General features: G+C 39.1%; 1 protein-coding gene across 4 annotated transcripts in view; it reads right to left on the bottom strand.

Moving 5' to 3' along the window:
• Nucleotides 1-17,827, bottom strand: part of ARHGAP42 (Rho GTPase activating protein 42) — a 307,262-nt gene that overhangs the window by 30,390 nt on the left and 259,045 nt on the right. For all 4 annotated transcript variants that reach the window (XM_002708607.6, XM_051820336.3, XM_017343749.4 and 1 more), the window contains 8 exons: nucleotides 17,555-17,664; nucleotides 17,049-17,127; nucleotides 15,579-15,618; nucleotides 7,031-7,093; nucleotides 6,007-6,081; nucleotides 4,895-4,979; nucleotides 4,191-4,249; nucleotides 1,678-1,783 (listed from right to left, as the gene is read on the bottom strand). In XM_002708607.6, the coding sequence (XP_002708653.1) occupies nucleotides 1,678-1,783; nucleotides 4,191-4,249; nucleotides 4,895-4,979; nucleotides 6,007-6,081; nucleotides 7,031-7,093; nucleotides 15,579-15,618; nucleotides 17,049-17,127; nucleotides 17,555-17,664 (617 nt within the window). The remainder of the gene's footprint in view (nucleotides 1-1,677; nucleotides 1,784-4,190; nucleotides 4,250-4,894; nucleotides 4,980-6,006; nucleotides 6,082-7,030; nucleotides 7,094-15,578; nucleotides 15,619-17,048; nucleotides 17,128-17,554; nucleotides 17,665-17,827) is intronic.

The raw sequence follows: 17,827 nt of genomic DNA, 5'->3' as shown, positions 1-17,827 counted from the left end.
AAACTTTAAGTGAGATTGTTCATAGTGGATTTCCTTGTTATTTTAAGTGGTGGGGGAGGGTATGTGTGCATGGAAGAGAGACTCATATTATCGGAAAATCTGTGAGTTAAGATGAGACTTATTATGTTTAGGCGACCCTATTGTCTATTTTTTAAAATGATCTACTTTTTAAAAAATTTATTTGAAAGGCAGATTTAGAAAAAGAGGGAGGCAGAGAGAGAGATCTTCCATTTGCTGGTCCATTTCCCAAATGGCCACAATGGCTGGGGCTGAGCCAGGCCAAAGCCAGGAGCCAGGAACTTCATCCAGGTCTTCCACCTGGGAGCAAGGGTTCAAGCACTTAGGCCATCTTCCTCTGCTTTCCCAGGCACATAACAGAGAGCTGGATCTGAAGTGGAGCAGCAGGACTGGAACCAGCATTCATATGGAAACTGGTGTCATAGGCAATGGCTTAACTGGCTATGCCATAACACTGGCCCCCAGTACTATTTCAATGTGCAAGCCTTAAATGAGAATAAATGGATTACTTTTTATAGCAAAACTGGATTAATGATTTTATTATGAATCATGGTACTCATTAAGTGGAAAATGTCTCTATGAAAATAGTAAATGTGCTGTTAAATAATTCTTAAGCAATTTTAAAATTTAATTTAGGTTTTTATTTCCAGTAGTATGTCAAAAAATTTTCTGGATTAAGTGTACGTGTATGTATGTTTTCATCTCTAGAGAGAATAGATATATCATCCTAGATATAATATATATCTATGGTGATTAACTGTACATATCAAATTGGGTAGGTCATGGTACCCAGATATTTGGTCAAATGTTATTCTAGCTATTTCTATAAAGGTATTTTTAGATTAAAATAATATTGAAATAGCAGGCTTTAACTAGAACAGATTAACCTATATAATGTCAGTATGTCACATCCAATCAGTTGAAGGTCTTACAAATGAATAAATAAATAAATAGACAAACCAACAAAATCCTTTTGAGGAAGAATGAATTTTTTCTCCAGATTATTTTTGGATTCAAGCTTTAACATCAACTCTTCTCTGGGGCTCTAGCTTGCCAGTATAACCTTCAGTTTGGACTTACCCACCTCCATAATGATGTGAGCCACTTCCTTAAAAAAAAATCAATCAATCTTTACACACACACACACACACACACAAATTGCTTTTATAGAGAAATCTAATGCATACAAGGCCTGTTTGTCAACAGAGAGGAATTTTTATATACATGGATGAATTAGAAGCAAAGCCAGAGACCAAGAGAAACTGAATCCAGAGAAGGAATCTAACATTAGATTGTTAGTTTGGCTTGGGCAATCTGTTGATTTTAGTAGTAAACAGTAATGGCTTTCAAAATCTCTTATTGGTAACACATCTTTAAAAAATTTTTATAAAAATATACCCCTTAACACATTTTTAGGTTGACATTTAAGTGTCTTGCCATTAGTTTAAAGGCTGCAAATGATGAAGTCATTTGCATATTAGAAACAAATACAGGTACACAGAAACTACATAGAGATTTATCTTAAAATAAGCACATTCAATAGATTCTGATTACAACAGTGGTATTATGGCACCATCATATGCTTTAAAAAGACACAAACAAGCTTAACTTCAACAGATGAACAAATAGTTAAATGAACAATAGAAGCTAGAGAATTACTTGACTAGGTGCTTTATCAAGATGTCCAGCATCTCTCTGTTTTTCTCCGGCAATTTGTGCACCAACGCATGTACAGCCTCCACCCTGTAGTTTTGGTCATCAGATTCTGTTACATAAAGAAAAGTTACAAATGCTCAGGTTTTCAATTGCATTCAAATGTACATATAAGTATTAGTAATCTTATGATCACTGTAATTTCCTACGAGTTACAAAGGTTGAGTATAGTTATTATTGGTCATGAAGTTAAGAATTAGAGAAGCCAAAGAAACTCAGTTCTATGGAGTCTAGATATGAACTATAACTTACCACCTGCTTGGTTTTTACTATCCAAGGATAAATTCAATTTTTAACAGTGTGAATGATCACTGCAACTGATTCAGCCTGCCTAATTTTCTAGGTCAAGTATACACATTATTACATAGAGACCTTCCAGGTATCCAATGCTGTGTGAACACAGGAAACCAGCACTTCTTTCCTTATTATCTACACTCAAAGACAATAGACAGTGACTTTCCTGAGATGTCAGCATTACCATGCAAATACAGGCCCAAGAGTTTAAGCCCACACTGACAGTGGTAGATCTGAAATGTGAGGAACTATCTAAGACTAGGCAAGTTTGCAAGGCAAAAGCTGACATGTTGAGATGTCAGCTAGAGAAACTTCAAATGGTCTGGAATGATAAATCTAACCTGCTCTTTATAGTGAACAAATTCTGGGGTGGCTGCCCATCTTGCTATGTACTTTCTACAGAAAGACTTAATTATAATCCATAGATTTAAATTATGAGACCACCATGTCTTCTAGGCAAAGCTTTTTGGGTAGGGGCTAAAGAGATCGACTCTCTCCCAAGCAGCTGAGATGAAGACATCTAACTCCAAAACTCTGATCTGTCTGCTGGATCTGTGAAAAGGCAGGCCATATAAAACCAAAGCGAGGGTGACCACAGTGTCCTCAGGGAACTATGACTGGAAAGAGCGATGAGAGTGATACAGCAATACAGCAAAGAACAGAGATGAGAGACCCTTCAGAAACAAACCAAAATGTCAGCTCTCAAGTTAGCAGCTGCGGGATGCAGGCTCTTGGAACATCTGAACTCTGTGGGATACCTCTTAAGGGCTTCAATATCATTCTCTTCTTAACTACGCTGGATTTTGTTACTTGAAACCAAACAGCCTAATTTTATCAACTTACTATTACTAGATAGTAAGTAGGGCCATTGTTGGCTCAGACAGAAGGGGAATTCATACACATATATCCATATTGTAAAATCATGATACTGAATAATAAAAGCATCACTTGTCACAGAAGCCAATACAAGAATAATGTGACAAAAATAATTGTCTCAAAACAACCAGCTCATTGTAGCCATTTAACTAACTAAACTTTAGCCATTTAGGCAAATGGTTTAAAGCATTTGTTATAAAACAACACTTCTGTATGAAAGAGTTCTCGGTCAAGAGTCAAAATAACTGGCTTGGCCATAAATTTACTCTGTGCTTGGGCAAGTCACTTGTCCATCCTGGTCGTGATTCTCTAATCAATGAGATGAGAGGACAGATGATGTGTTTTCTCAGGTTCTGTCCATCTTAGAAAGGTAGAGTTCTGTCTCTGGGAATGTACAGCAGAGAACTTTCAGGAGAAAATCAGGTAGTGCAGGTGTTAAGAGACCATAAAGGCTGCCAGAATACTGGGCTGGAAATCAAGATCATTCAACTTTATCTGACACTGTTTATCAGCAGGCATTTCCTGTGGCATTGCAATATAAAACAATGCAACCAATTTCTTTCTTGAATTGTGAAAAGCACTCTTCATAGAGCCACAGCTCATACAAGTTAACAATGAAATGCCAACTACTAACCGTTACACACTGCAGTGATGGGACTCAGATAGCAATCTGGCGCTTTAGTCTCAATGGATTAAAAGTACCTGTACTAACTTCTAGGTTATACCTTTCTCACTGGCCCCACACCCAAGCCCTCCAAGTTTTCAATTAAATGTATCTATTCACAGCACATTATAGTAGCCAGAGATCTAAACCAATGTCATATATATGTGATCACCACAAATAAATGTAATATAAAGGAAATGGGACTGAGGGAAGTGATTTTCCAAAATATGTGACTCTTGTTCTCCAGATTTAGGAAAAGGCACATAAGCACGTGTAGTGGCAAAATCAACTGTGCATGTTTGTAGTCTTGTTCATTTAACCACAAAGTGCTTTCTTATGAAACTGCTCTTCATCACTCAAGTACATAAAATGTAAATAATTCCTCATAGCTCTTTCTAATTACACCAAACTGTCATCCCAATGAGACCTTATTAAATAACCAAATATTTAATTAATTCCACAATTTCTTTTGGCTTACAAATCATACTGTAAGCAAGTAAGCACCACAATAGTGATTCTTTAAACAATATGTAAAAAATGTCAACTAGATGATTTGAACTTTGAGGTCTAGGTAATGCAGCATCCAACTATAACAATTATAAGCATCTGATGAAAGTGTACTTACTAACAGCAACAATAAAATCTTTGTGTAACTTGTAGGTCATCAGTGGTTCTGCAAGGCACCTGTAACAGAAAGGCAAAGCATACTGTACAGTGGCAGTTTCTTTCTAGTCCCCTGTAACTTTCACTGCTTCTTTAAGAACTGCATGATTATTTGTCAATTAAAAACAAACAAGCAAATAAGATAACGGGGTGATTAGGTAGTATGATGGAGTTCTGGAAAGAGGGCTCCAGGGAGTCCCAGAATGCAGATGTCAGACGCCCATGTCCCTTCGCACTTCTTGCCACAACTGAATGAAAAGGGGAGATAATGTTTTCACTTTGTGAGAACTACACTCAGTAAGAAAACCTCGTTCAGGTGGGGGGGGGATATTTAAAACAAAAAATTTGAAGCAAAACAACTTTCCATTTTAATTTGTAATTAAAAAAATACACAGAAACCTCACACAAGAATTTCATGTGAAACCAAAAATACTAATTCAGTATTTATGAAATGTCGCAGCCTTTGAGGTCATTATTGGAAAAATCAAGAACAAGTTCCAGAGCAGTAACTGTTAGCGTTGCCATCTTGTGCCATTTCGCCTCCTGGAAAGGAACTGAGCGAAGGAGCAAGGCTTGAGTGCACAGGCTCATGAAACCTGACAGCTACTGCCCAAGAAAGTGACTGCCATTTCACGTCTGGAGGACTGGCAGGCAAATCTTCCTCACCTGAGGTAGTTTTTCAGCCCACTTGTTATTGTCTTATTGTCCCATAATTCAATATCAATGTCGATATCAGGAGGTGATTTTGGAGCTGTAAAGAATAAGCAAGATGTTTAAACTACATAATTCAAAATACTACTCGTGCCATTGTGAAAATGGATACAAACATAAACAGGACAAAAGCAGGGGTATCCATTTCTTAGGATGTGAAAAGAGTTAACATTAGGATTGTTTGTTTTTGTGAGCTTTGGAGAAACTTACTCTGATACTACCTTGAAAATATCTGGAGGAACAGTAGTCTCCTGAATCAAATTCCTGCTAATGGCTAGTACGACAGGCTGCTGAACATGTGCCTGGCATACTTCTAACGTGCTGCACATGGATTAACACATTTAATCCATAGAGCCTCAAGAGGCAGGTACTATCAATACCTTCAACTTACAAAAGAGGATGGTAAGACACAGAGAAGTTGAGCAAACTACTCAAGGTCACAGAGCTCTGAAGTGGCTGAGCGGGGAGTCTAAGTCAGGTAATGTAACTCAATATCAATCGCATTTTACAGTTTATCTAGCACACTCAAGGGTACCTGAGGAAAAGTCAAAAAATACTCCCAGAAATTCTGATTGTTTGTTTATTAAAATCAAGCATTAAAAACTGAACAGAAACGTGAATTCCAAGACAAGCAATTGTTTACATCTCAAAAAAAAATCCTGTATTTTGGATTACCTATAAAAATACAAGGGGCCGGCACTGTGGCACAGCAGGTTAAAGCCCTGGCCTACAGCACTGGCATCCCATATGAGCACCAGTTTGAGTCCTGGCTGCTCCACCTCTGATCCAGCTCCCTGCTGATGTGAAGGGAAAGCAGTGGAGGATGGCCCAGGTCTGTGAGCCTCTGCACCTATGTGGGAGACCTGGAAAAAGCTCCTGGCTCCTGGCTTCGAGCTCTGGCCATTGTGGCCATTGGGGAGTAAACCAGCGGATGGAAGACCTCTCTGTCTGTCTCGAACCCTCTCTGTAACTCTTTCGAATAAATAAAATAAATCTTTTAAAAACATTAAAAAAATAAAAAATAAAAGAATACAAAAATTAAGTAATTCGCATCATCCAATACTTACAAAATGTAGTGTTCATGAGTTTCTGAACTTTGGAGTTCACTCCTCCTATGCGGTAGAGGCCTAAAATGGTGATGCCTAATGGGAGGGAAAATCACAAGTAAATAGCTTGAGGCACAGCCTCGAGGGACAGAATGTAGAAAGCTCAGGCATATGTCTATGTAGAATTTGAAAGCTGCTTATCCAATTTTGCAGTCTAACCTTAGGAAACCTACCCTGGAAACACCTGTCAGACATATTTCTCAGCGCAGACACTGAACAGTGATGCGAAAGTCTTTGAAGATCTTCAAAGCAGCAACCTATGCCTGACTATGCACCACTATTTAAATATAAAAAGCCTGGAAGATAAGAAGCCATGATCAGTGCTCCTCATCTTCTGTCTTTTCAGTCATGGAGTCCTGTATGTCCAACAGTTTGATGCCGTTCACATCTTCATTTTAAAGGTAAGAAAACAGACTCGGGGAATCCAAGGAATGCACAGAACTTCTCAAAATGAGGTGACAGCACCCACATGTCAGTCTAAGCCTACAGAACCTCACAGCCCACTAGAAGCTTTGCTTTGCTTTGCTTTAGACAAGTTGTCCTGGAAGTGAAAGAGCCTAACCTTGAACTGCGGTGAGTTTCCAGAGAGGTCACTATTACAGGGAGGGAAGGTGCTGAACTGGGGCAGTGATGGACATCACCAAGGGAAGGAAGACCGGGAAGGAAGGGGGCTCCAGACGAGCTCCACAGGAAGCTTACCTCCCCAGTGCGTGCAGAAATTTAGAGGTGCTTACTGTCATACAAAGTCCGCCCAGAACAAGTAAATTGGGGCTATATTAAGAAAAATTAGGAAAAATGAAGCCTGAGGTTTGGTCAACTGAAGTTCAGAGTAGCGACTTGTATAGTTATGTAACCTATACTTTTATAGCTTTCTTAAAATTAATCTCATACTCTGGTAAAATACATCTCATTTTCTACTCTGGGAGGATTCTTTGTAGGAATGGGGCATACAGGAGTAAGCAGGTACCTGTCAGGCAACACTTACCTCTGGACTCCACGGCCTGAATGCATTTCCTCACAAAGTTGAAGCCTGCTTCATTTAAGTACACTGAAAATAAGAGAAAAATCACAGTTTATGCTGAGATTACATTCCTCCTCCAGTGGGCTCTGTTCACTTGGCCTTCGTGACTTAAAAGCACAATGGCTGATATTGAACTTACAATAGATTATGGTTAAAGACTGACTTTTTAATTCAAAAACAGCAAGTAATAAACAGAGGAAAAGTTCAACATTTTTTAAACTATGGTGCAAATTTTTATACATTGTGGTGACATGATATTTTTCAATGTTCTCAAATATAAATATAATAAGATAATTCAAACCAATAAAATCTAATACTGGCTGCCATCTAAGAATTGTAGAGATGGACATTTGGTGCAGTGGTTAAGATGCCACCTAGGATACTTGTAACCTCTATCAGAATGACAAGGTTTGAGTCTCAGTTCTGGTCCTCTTTCCAGCTTTTTGCTGTTGCACGTGCTGGGAGGCAGGTGATGGCTGAAGCAGTTTGGTCTCTGCCACGCATGTAGAGACTGGTCTGAGTTCCTGGCTTCCAGCTTTGGTCTGGCCCAGTCCCAACTACTGAGGGCGTTTGCAGAGTATAACAGCAAATGAGAGAGCTCTCTCTCTCTGCCTTTCAAATGGATAAAATAAATTAATTTAAAATGACAGATAAAACACAGTCACTTAGCTCAACATAGGTTCACAGACTAAAGAAATATATATCAAAAAATTATCGTAAAAATCAAGAAAGGGTACCAGCAATGGGTTAAAAACTCCGAAGAAGAAAAAGAAAAGGACTTTGAAAAAATTCTAGACATAGAAAATCACTGAACTGAATTGACTGAAAAGGCTCTGAAAATCTGTGGCCCAAAAATTAGAGGTACTGACATGGAAGGATATTTATTACATGCTGTTAGCTGAAAAATTAATCTGTGGGATAGTATGTCCTATTTTCTTAAACTGTAAAAATTCATGGGTATGTTTCTATTTCCCTAGGAAAAAGGTCCATAAAGATCCAGCATACTGTGGGTAAGAAAGAAGAGGTCAGAATGTAGATTCTATCACTGTATTCACCACAGCTTAGTTAAATGTATTTAATAATTAACTACATATATACTATATATAGGTATATACAGACATACACACAGAGGGAGGGAGAGAGAGGACTTTAAAAAGTATCTAGAAGACAAAATGCTGAAACTCAAATAGGCATCGCCATAAACAGGAACTGGCTCGGTTACTTCTTTGTCCCCAGTGCCCTAGGTCAAGAGAACAGGACTCAGTGAATGAGCTGAGTCATGGCCTTTGAATGAGCATCTCCTTGGCGTGCACCTGCTGACTGACATGAGAGGGGAGCTCCTTCTAAACACCCAAAAGAACTGCCTGCTTCCAGTACCTAAGATGCCAGGCAAGTATTTTAAAATTTTTATTAAATATAAGAAATGGGAGGAATCACTTATTAATTTTCATTTTTAATAATGGCAGAAACAGAGGAAAAAAATGTAACCCTGAGTAAAAACAAGACACTAGAATTTTTTGTACCAATTAAAACTTAAAGTTCCTGACATTTAAAATGCTTGGTAGTTGAGGTCACATTGTTCAGGTTTTTCAATAAAACAGATTTATTAAGAAGAGGACAAAACCACTGAAAAATATTTTAAAATAGCCTGCCTTTGGCACAATGAATGAAAACGGTTGTACTACATATACAGAGTTGCTTTCTGAAACATTCATTTTGAGAAAAATAAGCAATAGCCAGATTACATCTCAAAAGCATAGTAGAATATAGGCCGTAATACCTTAGTCTATCCTAATAGACCCTATCACTGGTTGGTTATTAAGAATAAAACTTTATAGACAGTCAGTCTGATTACCAAGTTCTGCTGACCTAAATGGACATGAACTAAAAATGAAGCCATTAAGATCTGAGGATCATTTGTTACCACAGCATAACCTGGCCAGTTCTGTTTTATAAAACCTAAAGAATTTGCTATGAGAAAGAGGACTTGCTGAAATACAGCCAATCCCACACAATCAATTTTTCCCTCCTAACTAGACTATATCCCTTCTTTGATTAGTGACTTGTAAATTCACATAGTACAATCAGTAAAGAGCAATACTTGCAGTACTGTTCCATGGTGGCTGTGTGATGCACTGTTTGATGGTGCCTTCACGTGAGCACCCAAATGTCACTGCTATGGTCTGAGCAGAAAAGGACATTTTGATTTAAATAGTTTGTCTTCCACAATGACTTGACTTGATGTGGTCACAAGGACTGTTATTTCCCTGAGGGAAGTAAGGGGCAATCACATTCTATATGGAAAATGAGAAATTTTCCAAAATCATGAAAGAGTTACCACACTAAATATGTCAGTATGGGTGAGAATTCAGTTAAAGTAGGTTTTCCATACCTAAACAATAGAAAAATTGGTAACTCCTTAGCATCCAAATCAAATTTCAATGTAAAGGTTTTTTTTTTTTTACCATATCAAACTGTACAATTTAAAAAATGGATAATTTACTATAATGCTCCTTTTAGTAGAAGACAACATACTCCTGCTGCCACAGTATAGACAAGACAACACCATCCCACAATATGGACTGAGTCAGGGTTCAATGGGTGGCATACAACAGGCTAGCTTGCTAGGTATTTGTTTGTACCAGCTTGCCCGAGTGCTTTTCTCTGATGGTTTCCACAAGGGTTCCAGTTTATCAGGTAACATGAGCTCCTTTGGCCAATTCTTCCTCAGTCCCAATCCCTCCCCAACCTTATATTGGCCTGATTTAGAGGAGATTGCAGGAATATTCAGAGTATAACTAGAATCAAATTGCTATAAACAGAAATTCTATAATATTAATGATACTTGGCCTTTAGGATAGAAGTAGAAGACAGACTAACTTAATGAACTTAACTTCTTCAGTCAAAAGTTAAGTGTAAACATTACTTTCTCCCCTGAAAATGTTCAGGGCTTTTATTGAAATACAAATAAAGTTTCGATAAGGTAGTTCAACAACACAAAAGCTATGACTCACAACAGAATACAAAGAAAAAGAATCATCCTCAACAGAACAGAGCAAAAGTCCTTGTACTTCAAATTTCCTGCTCAGTCAAAACCTAGTGTGTACTTCCAGATGTAATCTACTTGACCTTACAGTATATTCTCAGGGTTGACAAAACAAGGCAACACTTGTCTTTAATTTCTTATTCACTTTTCTCAGCTCCTATTTTAGATTAAAAGACACAGACAGCTAACATCATACTATATCATCTTGAAGGAATTAGAAAAAGAAAACAGTACATTTACAAGTACTCATGATGCCACTGGGCCTAGTCTCTCTCTTTAGGAGGAGAAGTTAATTCTCTACTACCTCAGCCCACATTATTCTTTCATCCTGCTCTTTCCTGAAGGCCACTTGAACTATTAGCCTCTTTCCGGGTCTCTGCAATGGAAATAAAATTGTACCTGATCAAAGGTGTCAAGGAAGGTGGTGAAAGAGGAGGATGCGACCTAGGGACATCTAACAACTTGCAGAACTCAGCCACCTAACAGCAGTATGAAGTTCAAGAGCACTGGTGACAGATGGCAACTACCGCAGGTAATTATGGGATTAATCCTTTATAAAACTTATTTACTTAGTTATTTGAAAGGCAGAATTGAGAGAGAGAGAGAGAGAGAGAGAGAGAATGAATGAATATGAATTAGAATATGAGAATCTTCCATTCACTGGTTCACTCCCCAAAGAGCTACCACAGCCAGGACAAGGCTAGGAGCCTGGATTTCCATTTGGGTCTCCCATGTGACATGGAACTTGGGCCATCTTCTGCTGTTTTCCCAGGTGCATTAGCAGGAAACTGGATTGGAAGTGGAGCAGTCAGGACTTCAGCTGGTGCCCATATAGGATGCTGGTGTTGCAGGCAGTAGATTAACCTGATTTGCCACAACTCCAGCCACAAGATCAATACTTTTGTTTATTGTTGGGGATAAAATATCTCCTAGGCATATAGAGAGTTACTAAAACACTTAATGGCAAAAATTCATAGTCATTGGAAAACTTCAAGACTCTCTTCTCTAATTCCTTCCTTGTTACAACATGGACTGAATTTATGTGACTTTACCATTACAGGATTAAACAGTGACTTTTACTGGGAGAAATATCAATAGAAAAAGACTTTTTTGTTTTATTCACAACACCTGACTTCAAGTAGGTACACAATAGAATACTGTTGAACAGACTACTGGGGAGAATGAGATCTAAGCGCCATTTCTTTCACAGTTCTTATTTTTGTCAAGACTCAGGGCTGAAGAACCACTAGGGAACCATCACACAAAACTTGCACTTGAATGGGGCAAAGGCTCAGGGCACCAACAAAGAATGTCAGAGGAGGAAAGCCTACGAGAAGCTAACTGCTTTTAGCCCTTCTTAATGACTAGTCCTAAGATGAGGTCTTGGCACAGGAAACTTAGGTCAAGAAAGATGACTTGTTTCCTTGAAAGATTAGTTCAAATAATAGAGTTATGAAGAACAACTGGTGAGCTTTTTATTTATAAGATTTATTTATTTTAAAAGTAGAGTTAGAGAGGGGTGGAGAGTTAGGTGGGAGAGGAGAGGGGTTGGAGAGAGAGAGAGGGAGAGGTGGGAGAGGGAGGGAGGGATACTTGTCAACAATGATAAGATCTAGCTTTAGATAAAAGCAAGCTAGAAAGGGCTCCATTATGACGGCACTGGCCTTCACAGTAACTAATGTATAACCACCACCTTTGTTCCTTGGAGATAAAGTGGTAAAGACATACAAAGACTGTGAGCCCCACCCCCTTGGTCTCTTTTTCTACCAGCCCCTCTATTTGTTCAATCTTTCTTTTTCTTAGACCTTCAGTTCTACTCTTACTGTGTATCCAGTCTCATAAATTGTCACTGACACTGGGAACAAACCTGGACTCATCTTACCAGTTTTCCTGCCGGTATCACAGGGGAGGCTTAAATCCATGATTCTCTTTGTTACAGAAAGAGGGGGAGAGACATAGATAGAGATAGAGAGAGAGAGTAAGCGAGCAAGCTTCCATCTGCTGGTTCATTCCCCAAATGGCCAAAACAGCTAGGAGCCAGGAGCTTCATCTGGGTCTCTCACCTGGGTGCAGGGGCCAAGTATTTGGGCCATCATTTGCTGCTTTCCCAGGTGCATAAGCAAGGAGCTGAATCGGAAGTGGAGCAGCTGGGACTTCAATGGGTGCCCACAGGGGAAACAGGCACTGCAGGCAGTGGCTTAATCTATTACCCCACAGCGCCAGCTCTCAATCAGCTATTTTTAAACAAAATATCATCAATGGCATGACTTGAGTACTAGTTTGGTTCTAGGTTTAACTGACGGGCATCTGTTCAATTTTGATGATGGACATTACTATTCTCAAAGTGAATTAATTCCGGAAGTCTGAAGAATTTTAATAAAAAATATATTGTGGCATATTTGACAACTATAAATATATCTGTGCATTCAATATCCTATAAATGCCCAATACTTTTTCCTTAATGTTTTTTTATAAAAGTAATTAAAGTTTTCTTTCCCTGTTTAATTACAGAAGTATAGCATCTATACTCTGAAAATGGTAAATGAATAATAATCACAGAGTTGGGAGAGTTTCTGGTTAGGCTACACCTGATTGATGTTCTCAGTCTGTTTACAATATAAGCCTGCTTTAAGGCACTGTATGCACAGTTCCTCTGTTGCTTCCAGAGTTTTCAGTGAAAGCACGAACATTATGACTGCTTGTCATAAGGATCATTCAAAACAAATGTTTACATGAGTTGTATATTTTACCATCTTCGACTTCACTATTATCTGCAGCAATTAAAAAAACACAGATACAAACCATGCAAAATGGAGTTTCCAAAGGATGACAAGAATATTTTAGGATGAACTGAATTTATTTGAATTATTTTGTCTGTAAGGGAGCAACTCTCAAGGCGATAAATGAATCAAAGCTAGTATTGTTTTTAAATACCAATTGTGAGAGAAGTTACATTCTTAAATTGATATAAGAGCACTACTTGGAGTCACCCAAAGTCAAAAAATATAAAAAGACATAAGATCTGAAAATCAGGAGAATGTTCAGAAAAGTGATATGGGGGTTGGAGAACAGACAGACATAAACAGCTGTAAGTGCACAGCATTAAGAGCTTATTCAACTTCAGAGGAGGGCAGGTGTCTGATGCAGAGTTTAAGACACCACTTCATGGGCTGGCATTGTGGCATTGTAGGTAAAGCCTCTGCCTAAAATGCCAGCATCCCATATTGGCAATGGTTCAAGTCCTGGCTGCTCCACCTACCTCCCTGCTAATGGCCTCCAAAAAGCAGAGGAAGATGGCCCAAGTATTTGGGCCCCTGTGAGTCGCGTGGTAGGACTGGAAGAAGCTCCTAGCTCCTGGCTTCAGCTTGACCCAGCCCTGGTCATTGAGGTCATCTGGAGAGTGAACCAGCAAATAGAAGAACTCTTTCTCTGTCTCTCCCTCTCACTCTACAACCCTGACTTTTAAATAAATAAAAAATAAATAAGCCTTTTTTTTTTTTTTTTTTTAAGATGACACCTGGGATGCCCACATCTCACATCAGAGTGCCTAGGCTTGATCGTGACTCTACTTCTGATTCCAGTTTCTGGCTAATGTGCACCCTGTGAGGCAGCAGGTGATGACTCAAGTCCTTGGGTACCTGCCACTCATGCTTGAGACTCAGGTGAAGTTCTCCAGCCTTCAGCCCTGCTCAACCCCAGCTGTTGTGGGCATTTGGGGATTGGGGGAGGCAAGCATTGAAACAGCAGATGGGGGTCAGCACTGTGGTGCAATGGGTTAACACCTTGGCCTGAAGCGCCGTCATCCCATATGGGCACCAGTTTGAGACCTGGCTGCTCCACTTCCGATCCAGCTCTCTGCTATGGCCTAGGAAAGCAATGGAGGATGGCCCAAGTCCTTGGGCCCCTGTACCTGCGTGAGAGACCCGGAAGAAGCTCCTGGCTTCAGATCAGCACAGCTCCAGCCATGGTGGCCAATTGGAGAGTGAACTATCAGATGGAAGATCTCTCTCTCTCTCTCTCTCTCTGCCTCTCTTCTCTCTGTGTAACTCTGACTTTCAAATAAAGAAATAAATCTTAAAAAAAAGAAATATCAAATGGAAGATCTCTATGTCTGTTGTCTCTGCCTTTCAAATAAACAAAAATGAACAAAATTTAAAAGGACTTAAGAAGTCTGAGAGCTTCATAGTGGAATTGATTTGGAACTAAAATCTTTAAAAACATGGAGAAAATATGCTAAACAAACCCAAATAAAAAAAAAAGACAAAAAGGTTGCAGATTATTAAAGAGGGCTCATTTGAACATGATAATAAACACAGAAATGTGTCTATAAAGATGGTTTGATGCCAAGGATTCAGTCATAATGCAGTGAAAACATGCTTTCCTGCACATACCAGATACGATCTCTCTCTTTTTTTTTAAAGATTTATTTATTTATTTGTAAGTCAGAGTTACACAGACAGAGAGAAAGAGAGAGAGAGAGAGAGGTCTTCCATCTGCTGGGTCACTACCCAATTGGCTGCAATGGCCAGAGCTGTGCCGATCCAAAGCCAGGAGGCAGGAGCTTCCTCTGGGTCTCCCATTTGGGTGCAGGGGCCCAAGGACTTGGGCCATCTTCTACTGCTTTCCCAGGCCATAGCAGAGAGCTGGATTGGAAGTGGAGCAGCTGGGTTTTGAACTGGCATGCATATGGGATGCCGGCACTTCAAGCCAGTGCATTAACCTGCTGCGCCAAAGCGCCAGCTCCCAGATACTATCTCTCTCTCTTTTTTAAAAATATTGTATTTATTTTGAGAGTTAGAATTACAGACAATGAGAGGGAGAGACATAGAGAAATGTCTTCCTTCCATTGGTTCACTCCCCAAATGGCCACAACGGCCAGAGCTGCACTGATCTGAAGCCAGGAGCCAGGAGCTTCCTCCAGGTCTCTCATGTGGGTGCAGGGGCCCAAGAACTTGGGCCATCTTCCACTGCTTTCCCAGGCCATAGCAGAGCTGGATGGGAAGAGGAGAAGCCAGGACTAGAACCGGCGCCCATATGGAATGCTGGTGCCACAGGCAGAGGATTAACCTACTGCACCACAGAGCTGGCCCCCAGATACTATCTCTTAAAACCAGCAGAAAGCATCCAGGTCTTCCCTCTTTTCTGAGAAAACTAAGGGGGAGGAAATGAGACACAGAATTCCTCTTTTGCTGAGTATCAACTGCCTCAGATCCTTATCATAAACTGTAGGACATGGTGTATAAATAAACAGACAGCAAAGAAATAAAAATTACTTTTGATTACCATAAGACCAGTAGTTTATGGTTTTAACATGAGAAAGTTCCTTGATTAAAGATTTCAACTTTGTTGTTCCATCAGATCCATGGTGCGCTAGTACCATTTTTACCTGAGTTAATACTTAATAAAACAAAATGCTTGTGATAAAAATAACTGATATAATTTTATATAATTATTAAAAAGACTTACTTTCTTCTTTCTTGCTAATAATGGCAGGCAGGGTATAAATCTAAAAAAACAAAGGATGCCAATGAGTTACTTGAAGTTAATGACCCAGCACAGAAGGTTGGCAATGATGCTTGTACATTCACACACAAAGGGAATGTCTTGGCATCAAGGCCCTGTAGTTGCTATGTCCACAGCACCATCCATCTACCCTATCAACGGACTTTTCCCTGTGGTGAAACCAGCCCTGCCTCCCACTCCCCTGCATCCCTGGCTGTCCTACCCTGGACGGAGTTCAACCCCCTTCCATCTGAATCGTGCAGTTCATTCTCTTCCCCAACACGAAGCACAACATCTCTTCCTCAGGAAGTGTCTCACAATGGATTTTACCTGACTGCTCCTTCCTTAAATTATCTGCTTAGTGCTTTGTTCTCAATGTGTACAATACTAACGTGTGCATCGCTGAGCTGACAAAACATGCACCTAATTTGCACTGGGTCAGGGCTTTACAACAATTCATGTTGAAGAGCCAAATTTCTTGGTAAATCTATCATTGATTGACATTTTGTAAAAAAAAAAAAAAGTTCATGGAAAATGGCCATTATCTTTTAATGCTATTTTTCCATGAACTGTCTGAACTATCATTGTATAATAAAGTTGAAATAGAAAACAACAAACTATAAAAGCAAAGCCCCAATTTGTTCATTATCGAACTCAACTAGACTTAAAATGACTTCAGATAGATAGACAATTTTTTCAAGGCTTCATCATCATTTTGGAACTTATCTTAGGTGGACAGGTAATGCAGTTGGAGACAGGGCCTTGAAGTCCACAGAGCTCGCTAGTAGAGCTCCGCTGTTGCAGGGTACTTTGCTTAAGGCGCTCCACAACCCTTTGTCATCTACAGGATGCTTCTCTAGTGACTATTTACTCTGAGTACTTACCCCTCTACCAACCTAGTAACACTGTTCACTGAGAAAACAAACAGTGGGGAAGGATTCACTCTCTTTAGCCTCCCTGTTATTTCTAAGTAAATTCACATCACATAATACCAAAGTAACCATGAGAAAATTGGGGACAGGCATGGTGTCAAGCCACAGGTAGTTTTATCAAATCAGACTTTTTACCATGAACCTTGTTCATCATTGATGAAAATGCCAGCACGGGCCTTGCAAGGATTGGACACACTGTAATTATCAGTAATATAAAATAACATAATGACTGTAGCCAAATTAATGATTATAAGTCATTTTCTAAAAAGTAATTTTAGGGTTTTAAATTAGTCCTGGAAGTCCCCCAAAGAAACAAATTAGGAAGCTGGAAAGATGTGCCAGAGACTGAGATAATGCTAGGAAAGCAGTAAAAGTCTCTACTCCTCTGATTTGCTATTTTAATATTTCCAATTACACTACAGACATATGAGGAAAACTTCAGATGTACTTTTAAATTACCAGAACAATAAAACTTAAATTATAGAATGTGTCATCTTCTTACCGGTTCCTTCCCATCCATGGCTTCAAGCCAAAGTTTTCTGTTAGCTTCTGAGAAGGCCTGTAATGTGATGATCCCATGCCTATTAAAAACAAAGATTTATATATATGTATACACACACACAAACACACACACAGAAGCTAATGTGTCCATGGAAGCAAAGACACTAGGCTTCAACAGACCACAGACAGGCTGACCTGAAAGTCAGGTTCCTTCACTGTGATAGGCACCTCAAGTCTACTTACATACACTTTCTTCTAATACCGTCATTTATATTGATTTTGCACATTCTTATTGGTGTGATGTTATTTTTTTCTAGCATCCTGCATTCAGTTTTTTTGAAAGTATTATGTAGTAAATAAATATTTGTAAGAATGCAATAAACATGTACTCTTTTACAGAAGACTGAAAAGTACAAATATAGTCTGCTTTGTTTGTATGTAAGCATTGAAAGACACAAAAATACTTTAACTTATTTAAAAATATAAAGTGAAAAGAAACACTCAAACCTTTCAACCACTTCTATGTCAAAGCAAAATCGTTTGTCAATTGAATCTGTCTTTCGTCGGATACAAGATTTTAACTTAAACATTTCCGGTGAGCTAGTAACAAGGCCGTTCTGAAACAAGAAGCACACCACATTATTAACATAATGACAAGTAAATTGAGAAATATTAAACACATGATCTAAATTTTGCTTCCTTAAAATGCTAAGAGTACAGTTTATGTATTAAGGTCTTAATCATACTGTGTCCTTCTTTTCATCTAATGGTAGCTGTCCA

The sequence above is a fragment of the Oryctolagus cuniculus genome, chromosome 1 (genome assembly GCF_051225735.1).
Source record: "Oryctolagus cuniculus isolate XC-2025 breed Fujian yellow rabbit chromosome 1, ASM5122573v1, whole genome shotgun sequence".
Taxonomy (NCBI): Eukaryota; Metazoa; Chordata; class Mammalia; order Lagomorpha; family Leporidae; genus Oryctolagus; species Oryctolagus cuniculus.
This window is presented reverse-complemented; position numbering and strand designations above follow the sequence as displayed.